General features: G+C 35.5%; 1 protein-coding gene across 2 annotated transcripts in view; it reads right to left on the bottom strand.

The window, feature by feature from the left end:
* The window catches only part of BRWD1 (bromodomain and WD repeat domain containing 1), a 99,929-nt gene that overhangs the window by 31,153 nt on the left and 43,739 nt on the right, over positions 1-25,037 (bottom strand). For both annotated transcript variants that reach the window (XM_036219882.1, XM_016121721.2), the window contains exons 20-33: positions 22,626-22,719; positions 19,175-19,306; positions 13,996-14,090; positions 12,935-13,124; positions 11,479-11,604; positions 11,262-11,369; positions 8,256-8,380; positions 7,537-7,619; positions 5,636-5,747; positions 4,958-5,019; positions 3,329-3,484; positions 3,002-3,122; positions 1,943-2,068; positions 428-500 (exon numbers count right to left, since the gene is read on the bottom strand). In XM_036219882.1, coding sequence (XP_036075775.1) covers positions 428-500; positions 1,943-2,068; positions 3,002-3,122; positions 3,329-3,484; positions 4,958-5,019; positions 5,636-5,747; positions 7,537-7,619; positions 8,256-8,380; positions 11,262-11,369; positions 11,479-11,604; positions 12,935-13,124; positions 13,996-14,090; positions 19,175-19,306; positions 22,626-22,719 — 1,603 coding nt within the window. The remainder of the gene's footprint in view (positions 1-427; positions 501-1,942; positions 2,069-3,001; positions 3,123-3,328; positions 3,485-4,957; positions 5,020-5,635; positions 5,748-7,536; positions 7,620-8,255; positions 8,381-11,261; positions 11,370-11,478; positions 11,605-12,934; positions 13,125-13,995; positions 14,091-19,174; positions 19,307-22,625; positions 22,720-25,037) is intronic.

Here is a 25,037-nt window from a genome sequence, read left to right as displayed (position 1 = left end):
TCCTTACACTCTGTCTGCGACCATCTCCGAGTGAAGAACTTTAGGGTACTCTGAACATGTAAGTTATTAATTTTTAATTACAATTAAATCCAACTCTCAGATATTGGTTTTACCAAAAATATTTCCAAGGTACCTCTTTAATGTACTTTTCTCTAGCTAAAATTTAGAAAGAGAACCTATTCCACACCTAAGTTATTCATTTAGCCATATCTTTTTCGATACTGATACCAATTATTGGCTAAAACAAATGACACCACTGACCATCTAGAAAATTACAAAAAATATTTTATCAAGTACCTTACTTTCATAGTTCACTAAACTACAACAAGAATTGATATGGGTAATCAACATTTTCTACGCCACTCATTATTTTCAAATTGCCACTTGAAAGTAACAAAAATCATTATACAATTAACAAACTTCATACCAAATCCTCGGCATTTTGCTCATCATTTTCAGAAGTATTAGAGAGTTCTGAGATATTTGTACAGTCTTGATTCCTAAAAAACAATTTTTCATTTTTTTAACAGTATTCAGATGTAGTTATTATTGTCAAAGATTCAAACTACAGGTTAGATATAAACAATACCCAACTGTGCATACCTAATTTCAAGCAGAGAAATACCAGGTTTTTACTGTACCCTCTGTGGAAACAACTGCCCACCTTAGAATACTGAAACTAAGGCGTTAAGAATATACACAAATAAGCTGGTAATCCAGAAATAACATATGTTTGGCCTCAGCTGGATAAATACACAAATGAATTTTCCTAAGTATCATCACTAGTAATATTCGTATAATGAGTACCAGGAAAAATGATAGATCTGAGATAAAAGAGAATAGAAGGAAAAAGAAAAAATTAAAGCGAATTATATCTTAATCTTACTGTACACACAGAAGAAAGAATGCTAAATAGGGACATCCAAGCATAAGGGAGATGACAATGGGAGTGTGATCTTCCCAAAGAAAAAGAGGTAGCACGTCTGAGTCCTCCAGACACAGGACAGAGTCGATTCAGGAAAGTGAGACAGACGGAAATCAGTTATTCCCCAGTTTGTAGCTAGATACTGAAAATGACGGCAGAGTTTATAAATTATCTTCTCTAATATATCTAAGAATTTTTATAGCTATGGCAAAAAGGCATGTAAAAGAATACAGCAAAACTCATTCATTTTAAAGAATACGAGCTGAGTCATTTGTCCAAAGTCACACAGAATGTTCACTAGAACAGATCGGACTAGATCTGGAATCTCAATTTCTAGGTCAGTTCCCCATACCATTCCAAATTGTTTTCCCAATGCAAGAAGGTATGTGTAACATTCATACATGTACAGATACTCTCACAGGATATACTCCGAAGATTAAAACTCAATCTAAGCCTGAGAAAACATCAGACAAACCCAATTAACTATACTCTACAAAGTAAACGTTTAACAATTATAAAAAATGATGAGGTCATGAAAGAAAGAAAAAACTGAGGAACAGGTTAAAGAAAATTCACAAAATAGTGAACACAATGGGAATTCTGGACTGGATCCTGACACATAAAAAGGACACTGATATAAAATGATAAGCCCGAGTAAGTGCTACACTTTAGTCAATAGTACAGGACGAAGGATAATTTTCTAACATTTCAACAGGACACCACAGATATGTAAAATGTTAACCTAAAGGAAATAGGGTAATGGAGATGCGTAGATATATATTTACCTATCTATCTACACGGAAACTCTCTGTAGTTTAAAATTATTACAAATTTTTAAATGTAGAAAAATTTGAATTGCTCATTTCTTTATAATCACCATAGGTACAGAAAGAAATGTCAATTAAAGTAATACAATAAAAGGGTATAATTCAGAGAGCAAAAATTAAGAACTGGATGGCTGCAAGAGTACAATACAAAGTCACTTTTCTATAGCATCTATAACATGAGGTCACTTACTTGATAAATTTTAAAAGTTGGTCAGTTATCTTCTTGGCTGATCTTGCAATTACACTCTCTGGTTCATTAAATGTTCTGGCATTATGTTCTATGTATCTGACTTCCCAAACTAATGCAGACAGTCTCCTTCAAAATAAAAAGTAGACAATTTAGAGTTCAGCAAATAAAAAGACAGAAACCAAGTAAAAAATCCAGCATGTTAAGCCAGGATTAGGTATTACTTGAACCATAAGTACAAAGTAACAATGAATAACCTTGTTGTGCTATCAACTTGGTCGCAGTCATAAGCATTATGCTGTATGCTGAACTGCACAACATCTAACAGATGACTTAATCACATCCAGAAACCCAGCAGAGCAACCCTCCCTTTTCACAGTATCCATGCGCATTTTACATTGAGACTCAATGAAGAAAATATGTTCAACGTCCAACCCTAACAGACTCAATCTCACTAAACTGGCAAAGTAGCTTCTGATCAAATTTGTGCTTCCATGTTTGACTAGAGATCAATTATACCAACAATGTGAACTCGAAAACTCAGTTTTATAATAATTTTTCAGTTGGAATTATAAAAAATATCATTGCCTGCTAAAAAAAATCATTGAGAAGAAATTTTATAGTTATTAGTGCTCTATAAGCTAGAGATTAAAAAGTAGATGACTCCAGGGAACTACTCTTTCAAAGGCCAAAGTCCCATTATTAACGAAGTTATATTTTCTTTTTAAATGAAATAGCTAAATAGGAATGTCAACATACACATAAAAAACAAATATAATTTCTCACTACTTGACAATTTGTAAGAAAAACAGATTACTAAAGATTGAAAAATGAAATCTGATCTTTTTTCTTACCCAGGTTCTATCCACACCTACACCCACAGGCACCTAACACAATGTCTCACGAGGTGAAAAAATTACAATAACAAAAGACAAAAGTGAAACAGAAAATAATGTTAAACATTCCCCTTTCCGCCACTGTCAACCACCACTGCTTCTGTTTATTCTAGTTGGTATGGCCAAGTATCTTTTCAAACTATTTTTTAAGTAGGTTTCTACTAACCTGTAAAATCGATTAACAAGTCTCATTCGAATTGTGTAAAGATCAGTGGGATAGGCCACCACGGTGCAATACTTCGGGTAAGTACACAGATCAACTGGACCTGCAAAAGCTGCTGCTATCTCTGTAAGGGCAGACAGAAGAGTTTTATCAATAAATGCATCATCTCTGACATTTTCTACAAATTATTCATAAAACAGAAATACATTAACACTGCAGGCTTAACCGAACAAACAGAAATTGTCACAATGAACACAAGCACAATTACATTACTACTTTAAAATACTTGAGAAAGTTTGAACATGAACCTTTTCATCCTAAAAAACTTACCAAGATTCAAAAGTTGATCTATACCACTAATAATTCGTTCACATTCTTCATCTCTCGATTTCTGACCCCATTCACCATCTTGTGGTTTGTAGAGCAATTTCTCTAGTTCATCTGAAGTGACAGAAATGCTAGCTCCTAATTCTTCAGGTGGATCAACTATGAATTCCATTAAAAATAAAAATAAAAAATATATATAATTTAACATCGACTGTCGAAGATCATTAATAAGACACTAATTACAAAGGAAAGAGTAGCTCCTTTATAGCAGAGAAAGCTGGCAGGTATCATCTAAATCAAATGCTTATGACCCACTAAGGACATATCCCTTCTGTGACACTCTCACCCAAAATGCAAACCCTGGATTTAATCATGAAAAAACACTAAATCAACCCAAGCTGAGGGAAACTCTACAAAATAATTGGCCAGTACTCTTTGAAAGCGTAATGGTCATGAAAGGTAAGGGAAAGACTCAGAGACCCCGGATTAAAAGAGGTTAAAAAGACAAGCAATGAAACCCAAGGTGTGAAAAGCTATGAGGATGCTGCCCAAGGCGAAGTGAGAGCTCTGAGCTGCACTGCCCACGGCTTCCTGACCGCGGCAGCCGCACTACAGTTCTCTGAGATGTCGACAGCTGAGAAAACTGGGTATTCGTGAATTCTTTGTACTACTCGGTAAATCTAAAATTATTTCAAAATGAAATATTTAAAAAGTGCAAGAAAACTGATAATGAAAGAGTATATACATTTTAACAAAGAATAAGAGGTACTGTAAATATTCAGAACTTTTTCCTTGAAAACTGTAAATAAAAGGGGAAAAATGTCACCAGGAATAGAAGATAAATTTATCCATCTAATAATCTGACAGGTAAGACCATATTTTGTTATTTTAATATACATTTCCAAGAATGTTAATGCAACCAAGCCTCTCTTCACATGCCTCCAAAAGTATTTGTCTGCCTGCTCATGTGTTTTGACAATTCTTCTAAAGGCTTACTGGCCTGCAAAAGCTGCTGCTATCTCTGTAAGGGCAGACAGAAGAGTTTTATCAATAAAAGATCCTTTATTATATACGTGCTTCCACAAAAGAGCAGTTGTAAAAAGCAGGTAAAAGCACTGGCTGGTGTCCGATGGCTTGGATTAGAATTCAAACTTGTGTCCTTTCTAGATGTGGGTGTGACCTGAACCAAGTTACTCCGAGGTGGGCTTTGGAGCAGAGACATTTCTCTCTTAAGGGAAAGGAACAGATAAGCCACAGTAAGACAGACGAGTTGAAGTAAAGCAGAGACAGACGGAAATAGAGTTAGAACTTGTCTTTGAAGGGATAATAAAAATAACAGAAAAAGGATGAGGAAAAGGAAACAGAGGTTACATGAAGGAGGTCAAAATGAGTTTAAAGCCAGGATTTCATGAGAAATGATAGTGGGCTAAAATACAGGCAGCCTCAAGCTGGAAACTCAGGATAAGAATTAGCAAACCAGATACACATAATTCTGTTGACCTCTTTTAGTAAAGCTGTTAGCATAATAATTTGAAAATATTTCTCAAAGAATACAATCTGCTCTATGTGCTTTAGTTAAGATAAAAAATTTAAAACATAAAGGTAAAATGTTTTCATTAAACAATTACATACCATTATCAGGAATCGGTTCCATGTCCCATGGGCTAAGCTTTTCAATTTCAGTATTGTCCCACCTGTTAAAACCAAGTCTGGTTAGCCTTTCATAAAGCTAAGTTGTGGCTAATAACTAGGTATCCACTACGAGAGTAAACAAAAAGATAGAAAATGTAAAAATTAACCTCATTGTATCACTGAAAGATTAAATATTAACAGTAAAAAATTTCTAGAAGGATACATTATAAGAAATGTAAAAATGTGTAGCAGGTTCAGAACAAAATCAGAAATCCTGTGTGGCCTACACCAGGGTAAGTGAAGAAAAACTCAGATAGTGTGAAGGCCTTGAATGTGACACTGCAGAATGTGGACTTTACTCCGCAGCCAATGGAAAGGCAGCAAACACTTTCCTGAACAAAGGAAGTGATGTAACATGTGCTGGACAGTGATCCAGCAATATCAGGTTGAGGAAATATTAGGAAGCTACAGAAATGGTCTGAGGAAAGCAAGAAGAAAGTGCACCAGGGCGGGTATTAGTACACAGGCCACAGGGGCATGCTAGAGAGGAGAGACTGACAGGACTTAATATCATTCAATCGTGGGGCTTTTTAACCTGAAACGTATTAGTTATTCAAACAACAAGCAGCCAAAATGAACAAATGTTTGTAGATGATTCATTTTCATCTGCATACAGACCTAACGATGTAACACTGGAAATGACTATCAGGGTACTGGGGCTGATAGGGCTCTTGACTTAGCACCGTTCCAAACCACCATGCGTCATCGATGATAGACCGGAACCTGTCACCTGGAAGAGAGATGACCCAATTTGCAACACTAATATTTTTAATTTATAAAGTACCATATATGATACAGATAATACAGAAATCAAGGTATGTTTTTGTTAAAATTAGCCACTCCTCCCCAATTCTCAGCAATCTGCAGTGATAAAACAGATGTAAAAAAGATATAATTTCACACTCAGCGACTCACTGAAGGCATGTAAAACCATACAGCATAATTGGCTAAAACAGCCCTGTTGTTCAGTGGATCCAAACTCCCACTCCAAAATAAGTTCTATTATATTTTGCAACATGAAACAAAGAACAAAGGTAAAAGCAGAAACAAGCAACTTCCTCTAACAGCACAGCTCAAACTTCAGGAGAACAGGTAAGACTTCATGGGGGAGCAAAAACGAATTAATTAGTATAGAAGATCTGGCACAACAATTTTTCAACCACACACACACACACACACACAGACTAAATCATAAGGGGCAACTGGGAATCCATCTTTAAGTTTAGCTGCAGAGAATTAAGTTAAAAATTCTTTTGAACAGACATGTTGGCAGTACAAAATAAAAGCTTCTGACCTACACGTCTCGGGTGTTGAAAAAAAGATTAACAGAAGACAAACTTCCACGTTCTTTGGGACTTAACTGTATGACTTGTTAACACCCACATTGCCAGCTGTCTCGTATTTGGGGACAGAGGGCACCAGATGTTTTTCTTCAAGAAAAATTTCCTTTACCTCTAAGTCCCAAAATAGTCTGGATTATTTGTTCAGACATTACTGTTAAACAGTCTACGAGAAGAGCAACTACAACGATCTCTGTTTCAAACAGAAATGGCTCAGGAAGTTTATCTAAACTGCACCTGCCTGTAATGTCTGCAAAAAAAAAAAAAGGGCAACAAACTAGGAAAACTAAAAAGGCCTTAGCACCATTTATGAATGTATGCACCAGATGACACAGCTTGGGTAAAACTTAATATTTCTAGTAAAAGCCCAAAACCTGTGGCAGCAGAATGAGTCATACTGAAGTCAAAGTCAACATACGCGCTCCCCAGATGACATTGCGCAGTGCAAAGCAATGCTCTATGTACGTTTGTGGAACGGACACCACAGCTCCGTCTATTTGGCCTGGCCTAATTAGTCATCCATTGTGTCCTGAAGAGGTCGATAACCTACACAAATCTAAGCAAATAAGCCCACCAGTCCTCCTTAAATGGTCACCATGAAAACCATGTTCAAGTCAGTGCCCGCGCTGAGGTGACTTTATTTTTTCTGTCCACCCACACCTCATGGTTATAAAGCATGTTACAAGAATTTCTTATTTTTTAATGGAATGGTTTCCTCAAGTCAGACTATTTAAGTCTGGGTTGATATGATACCAAACATAAAATGTTCTGGTATACTAGAACATTATCTGTTGGAAATCTGCATTATTTTTCAACTTCCTGATTGTTTTTTTATAGGATAATTTTCTGAATTAACCAGTGTCACTTTAAAGGTAATTAGAGATAATGCAGCATGGGAAAGTCTGAAAGGAAATAAAAGGTGTTCTAATCTACACTATAATCAATGAGTAAGATATAATCCCTTCCAAATGTTACACCCCGTTAAGCCGAAATGTTGTTTGGCTAAAAAGTCTAGGAAGTATTAAGTACCAAACTCTAAGCAAAATACACTTATCAGTCGCTCATATTTCTTTCCAGAATTTACATGTTTCCATGCACTATAATAAGCGGTACCACACCAAAAGTTAATAAAAGGATAAATTTCTAAGGGTATATAAAGCTCAATAAGGACAGACTTACAAGACTGCCAATTCCTCTGTCTTGCTTCATCGTAAAACTGACGCAATACAAGAAAGTCAATAACATCTGGCATATCATGATATCTAAACACAAATAAAGGATTATTAAATTTCTTGTGTAGCAGGTTATAATTGAGAGCAACAGTGTCCAAAAGAAACACACTGGGAGTCGTATAAGTAATTTTTAATTTTTGACTAGCCTTATTTTAAAAAATCAGTGAAATTAATTTTAAGTTATTTTATTTAACCCAATGAATCCTAAATATTGTTTCCCCACGCAATCAATATGAAATAATATTTTACATTCTTTTTCTTCATACGAAGTTTTCAAAATTCGGTGTGTATACTTACATCACACGCAATTCTAATCTTCCACATTTCCAGTGCTTAAGAGCCACACACGGCTAATGGCTATGATTAGACAGTATAGGTTTAGCAAATAATATTTTCTCAAAAACAAAAGCAGGAGCAACTGCCCTACAGGCTGGAATACTCTACACATTTAAGCAGCATGAAAAAAATGTGTGAGACATGCCAACGCCTGACTTCTGCTGGGGCACCCAGTTTTTACTTCCAGCGGGTTCCTGTCTGTCAGAACCTCAAGCCACACCTCAGGCTGTGGACAGCGCTCCCGTCTCCCCTGCAGCTAAGCGGGAGGGCTCGGCAGCGAGAGGGAGAATAGAAAGTTAGAGGATTCCAGGAAGGAGCAGCAACACGCACCTGATAGAGAAAGATTTGTCTGTGAGCTTTCCAGTCGCAGGATCTATAAATGCTAGTTTGAGGCAACAGAGTGTAGGGGGCCCAACCTCATACCGTATTCCAACTATTTTGACCAATTCTTGATCCTGTAACAGATTTTTTAAAAAAAGAATGGTTAAAATAAAGCAATTCTTCAAGATTCTAATGCTCCACATACTGCAATATTTGGTCAACTCACAATTTTAGGCTTCCAAACCAGCAAATTTAATTTACCTGTAATTACAGTCATTTTTGCTAAAGCTAACCTTTGCATCTTTTTGAAGATAAACATTCAATACTGTCTCTAATATAAGGAATACATTCACTTTAGAAAATATAACAACCCCTCCCCCCATGGTTTTGCTTTCTGCCTTTTTAGGAACTTGCGGTCAACCGTGGTCCAAACATATTAAATGAAATATTCTAAAAATAAACAATTCATAGGTTTCAAATTGTGTGCTGTTCTGAGCAGCATGATGAAATTTCACGCTGTCCTGCGCACTCTGCTCCACCCCTTGGTCCAGCGTATCCACACCGTAGACACCACCGCCCATTAGCCACTTAGTCGCCGTTTCAGTTATCACATCGACCACTGTCTTGTGTTCGAGTGACCTTCATATTCTTTAGCAAGGGCCCAAAGCCATTCATATAACTTTTATTACAGTATATTGTTATAACTGTTTTTTTATTACTAGTTATGGTTGTTAATCTCTTACTGTGCCTAATTTATAAATTAAACCTTATCATTTGTATGTGTATAGAAAAAGACATAGTATATATAGGGTTTGTCTATATAGGGTTTAGAGATACCCACTGGGAGTCTTGGAATATATCCCCCACAGATAAGGGGCTGCTACTGGGCACCACAGAAGTATCAGAAAAAACGTACACATCACCAATCAGCTTAGTCCAAAGACAACCACTGTCAATAATCTGGATTTCCTTCTGGCTTTCTTCCTGGAGACACATTTTCATTTATATCATGTTGTATTACTCAAATGATAACGTGTAAGCTTTTAGCTCATTAAATATTCTTCAAAAACTTGACACTGAACTGCCACCTAATACACTTCAATAAATTTCCGCTGAGGATCTACTAGGTGCCGTGACCTATTCCAGGCAGTAGGGACAGGACAGTGAACAGGAGAGATGCAAGGCCCTCCCATGATGGAATACCCATCAATGGATGTGCCACCATCAGCCTTCCCCCAAACGCGTTTCCTTAGCACTAGGAATACAAGAGCTTACTCATCCATTCATTCTCCGCACAAATATGTGGGTGTTATAATGCATTACAGTGCTAAGTATAGATTATTCTCACTGATTCGCAGTTAAGTTCTGCAGAGCCTCCTAGAACCCTGAATTAACAGTGAATCAGTGCCTACTTCACCACTGTTCCTAGAGGAAGCACAGGGTTAGGGTCCTACAGGTCTCTGGTCATAACGCTGCAGTCACCCAATGTATAATTACCTGCTATGTGTCTGTCTGTTGAAAGACACCTCATTAAATACGTCACTGATTCACTAACACTGAACTCAAAGCCAACAGCATGGTAACTCACGCCTATATATTTTCTCAACAAGGGGCATCACTGCTTTCCAGTGCTTAGGATAACAAGACAGCATTGCAGCACTATACTTGAGGGTAATTTTAAACCTCGAGTCATGAACTAAAAGCACAAAACTGTGAAAAAAAAAATTGACGTGGCATTGAATAGACTACAAAAAAGACACTTATTTACAATGTGAGAGCTCAAACAAGACTGTAACCACCTTGCTGAATCTTAGCTGGGAACATGCTGGTCAAGCGAATCAGATTTTTTGCCATGCTGCGTATGTCTGCAAATGACCAGAAACCACCCTGCGTACTGCCTTGGGGATGACAAACAACGTACAGCAAGCAGGCAAATTCACAAACATGGAATCAATGAATAATGAGTATCGACTTTACTTAAGTACAGGGCAGTAAGTGAAACACATAAATCTCAATGTGTCTACAGCCAAATTCATAGAAGTACAGCCACAAAGTTGAATATGAGTGTTAAGAACAGCTATCTTTGTTAAAATATTTTTTCCTCTTCTCATGGTTACTGTAAAATACCAAAAACATATAAAAGTATCTGGTTTGACTATGTATGTCTTTGAATTTTTGTTGTCATTAAGAGCATTTCACATCCCATTTTCCTCCTAGTAATACACTGTGTAAATTTAACATTCATTCATTCAACAATGTTTTTAAAGTCCCAATTCCATGGCAGACTCTATATAGCAATCAAATGTGTGACTGCATCATGATTCGATTCATTCAGTATTGAGACATTTAAATTTTTCCCAATTTTTTTGTTTTCATACACAATGATATAGAATTGCCTTGCTCATAAATTTGCATGCGTTTCTGGTTGTTTCCGAATTACCAGAAGTAAAACCACTAATTTAAAAGGTCTAAACATTTTTCAGTTTCAATTCCAATTGCCAAGATACCCTCTAGAAAACCTGGCCAGTTTCATGCACCCTTATCATCGATTTGAATGTTAACAAAAACCTTTGCTACTTGCTCAAACTTTTGGTATTTCCTTTCTTTAAAAGTAAATAAATTTTACAAAATTGGTTAAGTAAGAGGAGCTAAAGTTTTCCTATATTATGTATGAGGTTGAACCATTTTTTCCAATTTGTATTTCTTCTTCTGAAAATTCGTACTTCTGAAAATCTGCCCTGGGTAAGCACATTTTAAGATTAATGATTCCTTTTGCAAACTTGCCTTCCTAAGAAACTCTAACGCTCTTAGAATTTTATATGCCAATCAGTAATATAAGAAGACGGCTCATTGATAAACGTTAAGTCTTCCTGCTGGATCTTAGCAGACAATAGCAAAAATGTTTTTAAATAGGAAATTAATGGAAAGATATGTCTCCAGGTTTTTTTTTTTTAATGGATTTGTAAGTAATTTAATTATATATGTGCTAAATGTTTAATTATACCATCATCTTACCCTAAGGTCCATTTTCCTCCATGGCTCCTTATTAGGATTTAGTTCATAAATGTTATTTCTTCTGACAGCCTCAATATAAGCTTCATGACCTTGTCGAAAATATATTACCTATAAAAGGTAAGTATACATTTAAAAATTTTAAAAAGTAAAAACTTAAGAGTAATATTAATTTTGTTTTATGTTCCATATTCATGTTTCTAAACTGTATCACTCTCACCTCATCACCCATCTGAGGAACAAAAGGAGACTTGCGAAGCGTGGTGTCGGTTATCCAAACTGGAGGATGAAATTCATATAAATGTTCAATATCTGCAAGCTCTGATGGCGTCATCCTCCTCAAATTCTGCCCAAGGGGAGAGAGTACAGTTTAGCGGGACAGAAAGGAGCAGTATGCACTCTGACTGAAAACAAAAGAAACTTCACCATACGGAATGACTACTGGCACTACACCTAATAATTAGTTCTTAAGCAGCATTCATATTTGGTTTCTTAATGTGCACAGGAACAAACCACTTGTTTGCAAGTAAATCTACCTGGCATTTTCCTAGTGTGTGCTGAATTTCTAATAGATTCCTCATAACACTTTACATCCTGTAGCAGGGAGCTAATTTCCAACCTAAATTCTCTTCGACACAGCCTGCTCTGCCATTCTTAATTTCACCACAGAATAATCACCACAGAGAAGTCTCCTCCTGATCATGAGGTTTTTTTCAAGACTGGTGATTTAAAATAAGACCACAAATTCTTTGATACGCGTCCTCTCCAAAAGTCTCTTGCACTTGAGGATGTGCTTGACTTACTTCTAACAAATAGAATAAAGCGAAAGTGACCATGTGCGACTTCTAAGACTAGGTCACAAAAGGCATCAGGACTTACCCCCTGCTTACACTTTTGGACTACTTGCTCTGGCGTATAAGTCAGGTACCATGTCATGAAGACACTCAAGAAGCCCCATGGAGAAGCTCATGAGATGAGGAACTGAGGCCACCAGCCAGTTGCCACATGAATAAGCTTCAAAGACCATCCAGCCCCAGCAGACATGATTACTGCAACCTCATGAGCAAAATCATCTGGCAAATCAGCTCCCAAACTCCTGACCCATCGAAACACGAAATGATATGTGTTTGCCGTTTTAAGCAGCTAAATTTCAGGGTGATAAGTTACACAGCAATAGATGATACAAAGACGTAGCATCCTTAAATAACGACAGCTACCTGCACGATAGAAGCACACGCACCGTACATATAAGGAATAGGGATATTACAATTAGGAGAAAAACAGAATGTGTCGAATGAAAATGAGAAACAAGGCGACAATAGACAAAACGAAAAGAAAGTGCCTTAAAATGCCTTGAAGTCTACCTTTTGGTGTTGACATTAACAGGAGAAAAGATTTATGATGGGATTCTAGGCAAAACATAGCTCTCCCTTTAAGTTTCAGATTCACAAAGACTTAAGTCCTAAGTCTAACTCAGAGCAGATTAGAAAGAGAAGTTTTAATAATAAAGTATCTTTTCCAAAAATAAGTTCGCATTTTTCATTTGACTCCTGATGACATAACAATGTCGACAAAAACAGCATCCAATTTCCCAAAGATTTCCAATTTCTGAATACAGACAGAAATGCCTCTATAAAACTGAGATAGATGTTATTTTTAAGATATACATTTCTTACCTCTTTTTTAGGCTTATTTTCTTTCTTTCTCTTTCGTCTCCTTTTTGGAGGAGATAAATTCTCAGTAGACATTTCATCCTCTGAACTACTGCAAAATCGGGTAATTCGTCGACGAGATGACGTTCGCAAAGGAGGCTGCAAATTGATGCCTGCATCGGCTGTCCAATCAGAGTATCTAGATGAAGAATCGCTAAACAAGGAAAACATTTAAAATTTTAAGCCCTTAATCATATAATTAATCACATAACCTTAAGATGAGAGAGAAATAGAGATGAGGAAAGAATGATCCCAGCAAGATTCAGTTTGAACAATCTCCCTTCTCTACCAATGAATACCAAAACGACCAAAGATCATGAGCAAGAAAGAGAGAAACCATTGCGGACACTGGAAATTAGAAAACAGTGGAAACCTGAGGAATTTTTTTAAGTATAATATAGATGAGACTGCACAGAAGACAACAACTAGAGCCAACTAACGGTTCCCCTTTTCAAAAATGAAGTGTCATTATAAAAATAGAGGTCATGCAGAACAATAAGTAGTATTCCCACCACACTGGAAAAGGCTCAGGAACAGACTAGAAAACTTCACTGGAATGACAAACCATCAGTGCATACACTGAGAAGACCAAGAAATGTACAGCCACACCAACCAGACAGACAAAGTTGACATTTGCCGAGATGAAGAATGGATGTTAACATCTTGGTCCCATGAAATCTGGGTATCGTAACACATGAAATAACTAGTAATGAATAGAACGATGATTTTACCACACATACTTTGGATATTGCTGTTTATGAATGCAGCCCAAGACTAAATCGACATTTTGAGTGCACACATTTTATACTGCCGGCTCTACTGTTTACAGTCAAATAAAAATATCCAAAGTATTCTCTATGGAAATAGCTGTTAATCCACTTTTCTTCTCCTTTTAAATGTAGTACAAACTCTAGGTTAATTGTTCCACAGCTGCAAGCTCTCGCATCTTGAATGCCATGCAGTACAGTTCCGTCCAAAGCTAATACTAAAATGCTTAACAGATCAAAACAATTAAAAACAGATACCTTGAACTTTCACTATCACTTTCACTCCTCCTATCACTTTTCCACTCTTCTTCTTCGGAAGAACAAGAACCTTCACTCTGATCACAGGAAGTCTCCTGATTTGTGAGGGAGGAAAAATAAAATTTTTGATATGAGAATAAATAACAGAAGTCAAGAAAAACAACAGTTATCTCAGAAGTAAGTATGATAATCCGGTAATGAAATTAGATAAACTTCTTTAAAAAATGTCTTTACGACTTCCTTTTTCTTGTCAAAGCACAAGGCAACAGAGAATGTTTGTGAGACCTAAAACTACTCCCATTAACAAAAGAAATGACACAACGGGCCATTCAACAGGCCACTCCCCGAGTGACGTTAATAAAAAGTCAATGTCAATCGTCTGTGTTTTGGACTCTAGCCACTGTAACAGGTGTGTAGTGGTAGCTCAACATCTTTTTCTTTCAATTCCCTGACGTGATATGATGGCAAGCATCTTTTCATGTTTACTTGTTATCTGAATATCCTTTGACAAACTGTCTGTTAGCTCTTCTGCCAATTTTTTGAGTTGTTTTGTTACTAAGTTTTTAAGAATTCATGGGTCGACTGCCATGCTATCCTGAACAAGCCTGATCCCGTCTGATCTCAGAAGCTAAGCAGGGTTCAGCCTGGTCAGTCCTTGGATGGTAGACGACCAAGGAACACGAGATGTTTTAGGCATAAAAAATAAAAAAAAATAAGGGACTGTAAGCTGGCTGGCAAGGTCCTTGCAATCTGTGAGGTCGACCAAGGGTTGCTTTGCCTTAAAAAAAAAAAAAAGAGAATGCATGGTATATTTTGAATACAGGTCCTTTGTCAGATATGTTTTACAGATATTTTTTCCCAGTCTATGGCTTGTCTTTTCATTCTCTTAACAGTGTCTTTCCCAGAGCAATCAATAGATTTTAAATTTCAATGAAGTTCAACTTGTCAAGTTTTTCTTTAACGGATCATGCTTTTGGTACTGTATCTAAAAAGTCATCATCACATCCAAAGTAACTTAGATTTCATATGTTACTGTCTAGAAATTTTATAGTTTTGTGTTTTACATTAAGTTTATGATCTGTTTTTAGTTAATTTTTTTTTTTAAGTCTGTGCTTGGATTTTTTTTTTTTTTTTTTTGCATATAGATATCCAGTTGTTCCAAAACCACTTGTTGAAAGACTATGCTTTGTCCACTGAGTTGTCCTTAACTCCTTTATCAAAAACTAATTGACTAGATCTGTATTGGCCTATTTCTGAGTTCCCCATTGTGTTCCATTGGTCTATCTGCCTATTCTTTCACCAGCAACACAGCGTTTTAAAAACTGTAGATTTATAGTAAATCTTAATGTCAGGTAGTGTCAGTCCATCGACTTTGTTGTTCTTCAGTATTCAGGTAGCTACTCAGGGTCTTTTTCCTCTCCATATAAACTAGAATCACTGTCAATATCCACAAAATTATCTTGCTAGTATTCTGATTGGGATTGTGTTGAACCTATAAATGAAGTTAGGAAGAACTGACTTCGTTATTGAAGTATAATTAACCTATAATATTATATTAGTTTCAGGTGTACAATATGATTTGAGATTTGTGTATATTTAAAATAATCATCAAGTTTAATTAAGATCTGTCACCACAGATACAGAACATTTTTTCTTGTGATAAGAACTTTTAAGATTACTCTCATAACAACTTTCAAATACGCAATACAGTATTATTAACTATAGTCACCACGCTCTTCTTTACATCCTTGTGACTTATTTTATAAATAACTGGAAGTGCACACCTTTTGACTCCCTTCACCAAACCTCCAAGAACTGACACCTTAAGATATGGAGTAACAAGAACTCACATTCATTGCTGATGGGGATGGAAAATGGTACACAGTCACTTTGGGTGTCAGTTTGGCAGTGTCTGACCAAGCTAAACATGGACTTCCATGATCCAATAATCATGCTCTTTGGTATTTCCCCAAACGTACTGAAAAATGCTGACCATACAAAAACCTGCACATGGATGGTTGCGGCAGCTTAATTCATAATTGTCAAAACTTGGAAGCAACCAAGATGCCCTTCAGTAGGTGAATGGATAAGCTATGATAAATCCAGACAATGGAATATTATTTAGCACAAAAAAAAAGAAATGAACTGTGGAGCCATGAAATGACATGGAGGAAACAAAGTTATATTACTAGAAAAGCAACCAATCTGAAAAGGCTACATGCACAATGACCCAACTCTATATAACATTTTGGAAAAGTCAAAACTATGGAAATATTCAAAAGATCAGCAGCTGCCAGTGGAACAGGAGGAGGGAGAATGGGATGATTAAGTAGGTATTCAGTGGAAGGATTTTTTAGGACAGTGAAACTTTTCTGTAAAATATTGTTATGGTAGATTATGCATTCTGTCAAAACCCACAGAACTGCAAAACACAGAGTGGCCCCTAACATAAACTATGGAATTCAACTGATGACAATGTATAAAAATCACCTCATCAGCTGTAGCAAATGTACCACACTAATTCAAGATATCAGTAATATGAAAGACTGCGGGGGGGGGGGGGGGGGAGGTGCAGACCTTGCTGTACTTACTGTGCAATTTTTCTATAAATCTAAAACTGCTCTGAAACTCTGATGCCACAACCCTAACAGCTACAGTCTACTTTAAGTTCCAGTCCTGGATACCAGGCAGGTACTTTTATATTGAGACATGACCTTTTCCTCTAACAACCACATAAATCAGCTATGTTAATAATGGATAATGAAAATGCCACTGAGAACTGAAACTCAAAAGACCAAATCTCAAGTATCGACCTTTGTTTACTTATTTGAAAAGGAAAAATGTAAGGTCAACATATTCCAAAAACTGTTTCTCAAAACGGGAGCCCAGTGCCATTCCAGTAGTATAGACCCCTGGGCCTATCCCTCTAGACCTAATGAATGGAATCTGCTTTTAAACTCAAAATAACCTTAAAGTCACAGTAATAAAAGAAACTTAAACTACCATCTGGAAACTAGGAACTCTGTGAAATGTTTTAGATATATTATCTCAATTCATTCTCAAAATACCTACCTTCGTAAACAGAGACTATAATAACAAAAAGCTAATGAAACAAGTTCCAGAGTATTTCCATTTAACTTGCCTCTCAAGGCCTTGTGCATAGCTGTAACTTTTTCTTTAAAAAGTCCCTAATCTATACAAGCATCAAACCCCACAAAATTTGGACCTAACTTGCCTATGAGTTTTGTATTGTCTCTCAAGTCCCTACCTGCCCACTGCTACCTCCTTGTACAAAGGGAAACCCAAGGCTAAGAAATGTAAAGTAATATGCTTGAGGTCACAGGAGAATAAGTTTAAGAACTGCAATGAGAAATTAAGCTAACTCTATGCCCATACTTTTTCTACTATCAGAGTTTTCTAAATCAAAACGGAAAAGAACCGGCAGACACACACACCCGTCTCCCTATCTCTGCGACAATACAGGAGAATGACTTGGTACCACTATAAGAGGTAAAGCAAGCTACTACAACACAAAACTACGGTTTACTTTAGAAGGTCAAGGGATTTAACCTTCTACATCATCTATGTATGAATTAGTTTAAAAGTTCTCTGTTAATTGAAAACATACCAAATTAATAGATACAAAGAGAAGAATCATAAAACTAACACCACTGATGATTTAAAAAGAAAAAAAATCTATACTTGAATTTTCAAAAAGAACACTTAATAAGCACTGATATTTCCCTAACATAATGACATATGTATACTGTATAGACCTAAAATAAAGCATCTTAATGTGAAAATGGTAGACACATTTCTACCAACAATAGGAATATGGTCCAATTTCTTTATAAAAGCAATAAAATGAATTATTCATCCATATGAAACATTTCAATCCTCAAAACATTACTGAATTAGAAAATTTTAACATTCTAATGTTAATTTTTAAATACTCTAACAAAAATATTGGTTTCCCAGGAAAAATCAAAATAAAGACTAGTAAGTTACATATAATTACTGAAAGTAAAGGAGTTAGGCAAAGCCTTAGTTATGACAGCAAAAACACAAGCAACTAAGGAAAAAAAAACTGGACTTCATCAAATGTAAAACTTTTGTGCTTCAAAGGAAATCATCAAAAAAGTGAAAAGACAATACATGGAATGAGAGAAAATAGTTGCAAATCATATATCTGATATAGGACTTGTATAAAGGATACAGAGCATTCTTACAGCAATTAAAGAACAAGCGAATTGAAAAATGGACAACAGATTTACACAGAAATTTCTCGGAAGATATTCAAATGAAAACAATCACATGCAAACGTGTTCAGCATCATCAGTTATGAGGAAAATGTAAATCTAAACCAGAATGAGACACCACTTCAAACCCACTAGGATAGCTAAAACACAAAAGGACAATAACAAGCGTCATTTGACAAAGATGTGGAGAAACTGGAACCCTCATAAAATACAGATGAGAATATAAAATAGTGCAGCCGCTTTGGAAAACAGTCTGGCAAATTATCAACAAGTCAAACACAGGGTTACCATATGAGCCAGCAAACTGACTCCTAGATAGACACCCAAATGAACTGAAAACATGTCCAAACACACACCTGTGCATGAATGTTAATAAGCAGCATAATTCATAATAAGCAAAAGATGGAAAAATGTAAATGCCCATCAGCTGATGAGTGAATAAACAAACTGTGGTACATTCATACACTTGGCAGAGAAAAAGAAAGAAGTACTGATATATGCTACACATGGATCAGTCTTGAAAACATTACACTAAGTAAAAAGAGCCAGTCACAACACCATATGGTATGATTTGATTATGGGAAATGCCCAGAACAGGCAAATCCAGAGAGACAGAAAGTAGAACAGTGACTGCCAGGGGCGGAATGGGATGGGATAGGCAAAAATGGGCTCAGGGTTTCATTCTAGAGGCAATGAAATTAAATAGTGACAATAACAAATTAGTATATTTGTTAATACACTAAAACCACTGAATGATACACTTGTATAGTGAGTAGCTCTACAAAGCTGTTCAAAATTTTTGTCAAAATTTCTGTCAAAATAAAATTTCATCTTAACCTCTACAGAACAATATTTTCACATAATTTCAGGGCAGATTCAAAGTAGGACATTATTCAAGATTTTAAAGTTATAAAACTCACATGTCTTATAGAGCTTGAAGATTCGTTCCCAGAAGATATCTCAATCTGTTCAAGATTTCTTCTCCCATAACTCGGGTATTTACGCCTGCACGTCCTCTGCCGAGACTGGGACATCGAAACCACCGAGTCAGACTGCCAACATAAAGAAGCACAGATGAATATCAACACTGAAAAAAGCAAAATCTTCAACAAAATGGCATTCAAATTCCTAAGAAGATGTAAGACAAAAAATAATAGTAATTTAAAATATAAAATATTCTAGTGGGCCTGGTTAGTACTTGGATGGGAGACCACCTAGGAAGACCACGTGCAGTAGGCGTAAACAAACAAACAAACCATCTTTAAATGGTCAGATTTTTGCCATCTAATGTTAAATCAACGTTATATTTTTACTTTTAAGATACTTAGAAAACATGCCTAAGTTAGACACACATTAGAAAGGTATTTTTCAAACAAAATTTTAAATTAATCGGTATACCATGAATGAAATAACAATAGCCCAAGAAGTGTATCACTTTAAAATATATATCTTAGAAGTAAAAATATTATAATGCGGTAACCAATCCTAAGAAATGTATCACTATGTGAATTCATAGGCATAAATATCTTAAATAATCCTCAAACACTAACCTGACCTTAGTTATTTCCCAGGATGATTTGTTGCCAGTACTTTTTAATTCTGCTTGAATTTTTAAAATGTCATTTGTATCAAAACAAAATAATAAAATTATCTTTAAAAATTGGCCACAGTAGCTAGATTGTATTTTTTAAAAAGAGGAGAGGTGCATGGACAGGCTATATTCCTCAAACACCAAAGTCACATGTGGAATCACTCGATAAAAGCACATATTCCTTGAATATACAAATAAATTTGCACACTGGTGCCTTGTTTGATAATCAATGGTGTATATTATCATTGCAACATATTACAATGAACTACACTTTCATTAATTTGTCAGCACTGATTTTTGTTAAAGCAAAAAACATGTATTAATGAGTTTCATGTATAAATACATCATATATTAATGGTGGATCAAAATTACTACTAATAACAAGAAAATCTGTCCAAAATATATTTTTAAAAAATCAATTTGAGGAAATTATATACCTAACAATGCTATGAAGAATTACAGGACCAAGACTGGAAAAAAATAAATAATAAAAAAGACAAATAACAAAAAAGAAACCTCCTTCACTCTAGAAGAGGAAACTAAAAGGTTTATTAGCAGGTAACCAAAAAATTGACAGGCTAAAACTCATGAGTTTAGGCTAATGAAAATTGCAATTCAGGGCCTCCCCTGTGTAGGAGAACATCCCAGGTTTTGGCTGTTCGCTCAAAGGGCTAAAACCTAGACCTATAGGTAAACAGAAGATGAACAGCGATGCCAAGGCACTAAGGCCATCCTTGTTTAGATTAAGGCAATATAGGCTTGACGGTGGCCCTGGCAGCTTACCAGAAGCATATTTAAATCCTCTCTGGAGGAGAAAAACCATCCTAGGCTTCAAATCATCTCTAGCACCTAACATTCAATCAAAAATACAGGCAATAAGGAAAGTGCCATTGTAAAAACTAAGGGGAAAAAAAATCAACAGGAAATGGAAACAAATTCCCCTGTTCTGGGAGAAAGACACTGAAATAATGAAATTACCAAATGTGGGTTTTTTATAAAATAACTATGGCTGCTAATTAATCTTTAAGAAATTAAAAATGAGAACTTAGGTAGATAACTGAACTCTAAAAAAAAAGCCAAATGAAAATTCTAAAATGAAAAATACAGTAACTAAAATTAAAAGCACAACAGGTTTAGCAGCAGATTAAACACAGTTCAAGAGAACTAATGAACTGAAATATAAGTCAGAAAAGAAATTTAGAACCTCAGAAAATAGCCTAAGAAACAAAACACAACAGTTAAAGTCTAACACACATATAAGCGGAGCCTCAGGAGGGGGAGAGAAAGTACAGGATGGAAACAGATTATGCAAACTACTAGCCAAAAGCAAGCTAGCACTAGCACAGCTATATTAACACAAAATAACTCAAAGAATCGAGCGGTGAAATTTATCATCATAAAAGGTTCGGTTCAGTAGAAAAAGGGAAATTCTAAATCTGTACATGCCAAATAACAGCTTTAAACTACGTAAAACACAAGCAGAAACAGAGAAATCTACACAGTAATATTTTAACACATACCTCACCAAAGGTAAGAGTGCAATCATTTTGATATCACACATGGCATCAATTACTAAAGTTATACCGTATGTATATCTGTGTTTTGTACATAAAAAATTAAGTATAAAGCTTTTTTAAAAAGCCTTTTTATTCAATACAAAATTAAGAATAATTAAAATTTTTGATAAAAGTTCAACTGAAATGTTTAAAGCTCTTCACATTTAACTTCGTAATTTCTCCAATTTTATGTAATTTGACTGTAATATATCAAATTACACGTTCAAATTAGAAGGCTGTGAATATATAACAGCAATGTAATCTAATTTTTAAATTTATTCTAGAAAAAGTAAAGCAACTGGAAAAATGTATTAACTTCTTTAAAATTATTTTAGTAATTTTAACTTAAAAAATTTTTTCATGAGAAAATATCCTAAGACCAGAGATATTCATTCATTCAGATAGGCATTTTTTCTTTTCAGTATTTAACATACAATAATGAGTCGGATCACTTTTAAGTTAAATAGTAAGATAAAGAGTATTTTTATTTAATTCTCAAACCCCAAATTACATACGAGAGCCCTGTGCAACTAGCTTAAACAAGTCAGCTGATGGTGGCCAGACACGCACAGGCCAACCTCTCACAAGAATTTCAAGACTGAGCGATCAATTCTGAGAAAATCCTACAAACACACCACCATTTTCACTGATCGTACACCCATTTTGTGCATGGTCCATGAACTCAATGTTAATGCTGTTCATGAGATACTCGAGAAAATCCAGGCAGGGATATTAAACAAGGAATAAGATTTTCTTATGTTTAGAGTTACAAACCATTTTAACATCTAAGTTTTGTTTGTTTGTTTTAAATAAATGCATGATTTGGATAAACTTCAGAAACTGACAAAGCTAACCAACAGTTTTAGAAGTAAGACAGTTACATGTGGGAAAAAGGAGAATTGGTAATTGGGAACAGGCACAAAATGCTTTTGGGGGGCTGGTCATGTTCTAGTTCTTGACCTGAACAGTCATTAGACCATACTTTTCTGGAATCTGTTAGCACTTTCAGGCATTAGAATACTTTCCTCACGTTTTCAAACTCCTACTCTTTCCTAACAGCTGTACAAACTTAAGCCTTCTATTTTAAATCCCAAAAATGTCTTTAAGCAAGATATATTTTTCCACTTCAGGTGAATAGTACTAATATTCTCACTGATTACAAGAAAACAACAAATGTCAGTTTAATTTCTAATTTTCTTATTCCTAAAATAGAATTTTGATTACCTTTTGTGAGAGCTGGAGAGTCTTCCTTTTTCTTCCAATTATATAAAGATTTCTTTCCTCTTCACCTTTCTCTATTCTGAAGTGTTCCAACTTCCTACAAATTTAAATATCCACTTAACATTAGTTACTGAACTGAGAGTAAGTAAACTAACAGGAAAAATTAGTCATTATGATTCTAAGAATAAACTTATATACTTTTTAAATATAGAAAATTCTTAAAATTGTAACAAAGCTTAAGTCAAGCTGTACTTGTTAGAAATTTAATATAAATAAAATCTCAGCAGCAGCTAGGAAGTCCTATTTTTCATGTTTTACACAGAAACGGTCACTCGTTTGTATTTTCATTGGCCTTATTAGGACAACTCGAACAGGATCTCTCAAATTAGCTGCTCAAAATGTCCCTATAATTTTTCAAGATTGCAATTCCTTTCTCTAAAAAAAAAAGTCCTCCTTCAAACTATTAAAACTGTATGTTTTATAATTTGTAGAAAACCAGAATAGCAATGTTACTAGTTCTTCTAATCACTTCCATTTTACTTACATGATATAAAAGAAAAATTATAATGTTACTTTGACTGATTTCAAAGCAATAATACTTATAAATTGTACAGTGAATCTGAGAGTATCTAAAGTACACACCCACCATGAGGAAGGTACTTATCATTATTTTCCTTCTTCATAGTTAGAAAATTCAACTGACTAAATGCCATTTCTTTCCAATTTGAACATTACTGAAAACACATGGCTTTGTGTGTGTGTGGGGGGGGGGGTGTTTACTTTAAATACCCAATGGAGAAGTTTCAAAACTGGTATCTTAGCCATGTTCCAAAGATGTCACTGGACACTCAAATGACTATAAGCACAAATGTTATAAGGGCAAGTCAGTTTTTTCTCAGGGTTCATCTATAGCTCATGTTCAGATTACAGTGGAATATTATTCTATCCACAGGGGAATTTTAAATCAGACTTGACCCTTCGCGAATGGTCAATTTCACCACTTTTATGTATATTTAAGAAACTATATGAGGTTTTTCACTTGCAGCCAAATGAAATTCTTACCCTCTATCTATATGCTACCCTTTGACAATGAAACACTACACACAATACATTTTCAATCAATAATAAAGCAAAGGAACACTCTAGGCCTTCAGAAGTACCACCTTCGACTGTGTGCAATTCCATGCCTAACGAATCACTAACATCACTCAGCTAACAAAAGATATTATAAAAGATCACAGAATGTACATGCAATTCATTATTTTAGAATGAACAGAATTTCTACTATTATTGGATTAAGACAAACCATAACATGCCTAGACCCCTAGGCCCCGAAAGAATCCCTCCACGGGGAAGCTGCACCATGCGCTCGTCCTTCTGCACGGCGGGGTCATTTATACTCTCACAATTTTATCTACTACCTAAATATTTCACAATGGATACGTACTACTTTTATAGTAGAAAACAAACTTTTGTTTCTCTTGATCCTAACCAACTGACACTAACAAACAGCTGGGGAGCATGCCACTGCTCCCCACTATAAGGAATGTTGTCAAGGCCACTGACCACTATTAACGTCACTCAGCACCTCCTTCATAAGCTCTTATGTATTACTTTAGAATGTAGCAACAGAAAGAGCAATGCTCTTCTTTGGGACAATTATTTCATGGCCGACAGCTAGCTGACTCACAAAATCCATTCTCCCTTTCTTCTTTAGAAACAGAATCTCATTTTTTATCTAGGCTCTTTATTACCCTTAATAGAAACTACCAGCTAGCCTCCTCTGGAGCTCAGTACAGCCCTATGACAACATTCTAGTCAATGAGTTGTGAAAAGAAATGTCATGTGGGATCATTAAGGCTGCTTAAATGAATTTCCCTCAACTAAAAATGTCCTTTCTGTTGTCTGCCTCTCTTCCCTCTTCTGGCCTAAATCTCAGCCTCCATCAGTTCCAGATAATGCAATGGCTATCATATAAAGACCAGCTATCTTGGACTTTGAGTAGACCTTAATTTAAGACTGAAAGCCACACTCCAAGATGGAGATCAGAAACAAAGAAACCTGTGTCCCTGATTAACTGGAGAACTCTGATTACAGCCTTAAACTGCTTCCAGTCTTCTTTCACGTTAAAAGAACAAATGCTTGTTTAAGGTACTATTTTTCAAGTCTTTCACTCCTGACACCTGTTTGCTTCTCTTGGTTTGAACATAAAAAGTATCCCAAAATAACACTTTCAGTTCTGATGACCAAACTAACTCAGACACAATTTTAAGGCTTTATTATAGCATTCTACATACATAATGATGATTTTCTGTATTTCTCATCCCAATTTCAGATCTTGCTTTTTACTATTTTATTGTGTACTTTAGATACTCTCAAATTCACTGTACAATTTATAAGTATTATCCTATATTA

This window comes from Rousettus aegyptiacus, unplaced genomic scaffold, assembly GCF_014176215.1.
Source record: "Rousettus aegyptiacus isolate mRouAeg1 unplaced genomic scaffold, mRouAeg1.p scaffold_m13_p_4, whole genome shotgun sequence".
Lineage (NCBI taxonomy): Eukaryota > Metazoa > Chordata > Mammalia > Chiroptera > Pteropodidae > Rousettus > Rousettus aegyptiacus.
Note: the sequence above shows the minus strand (reverse complement) of the source record. Positions and strands in the feature narration are given on the sequence as shown.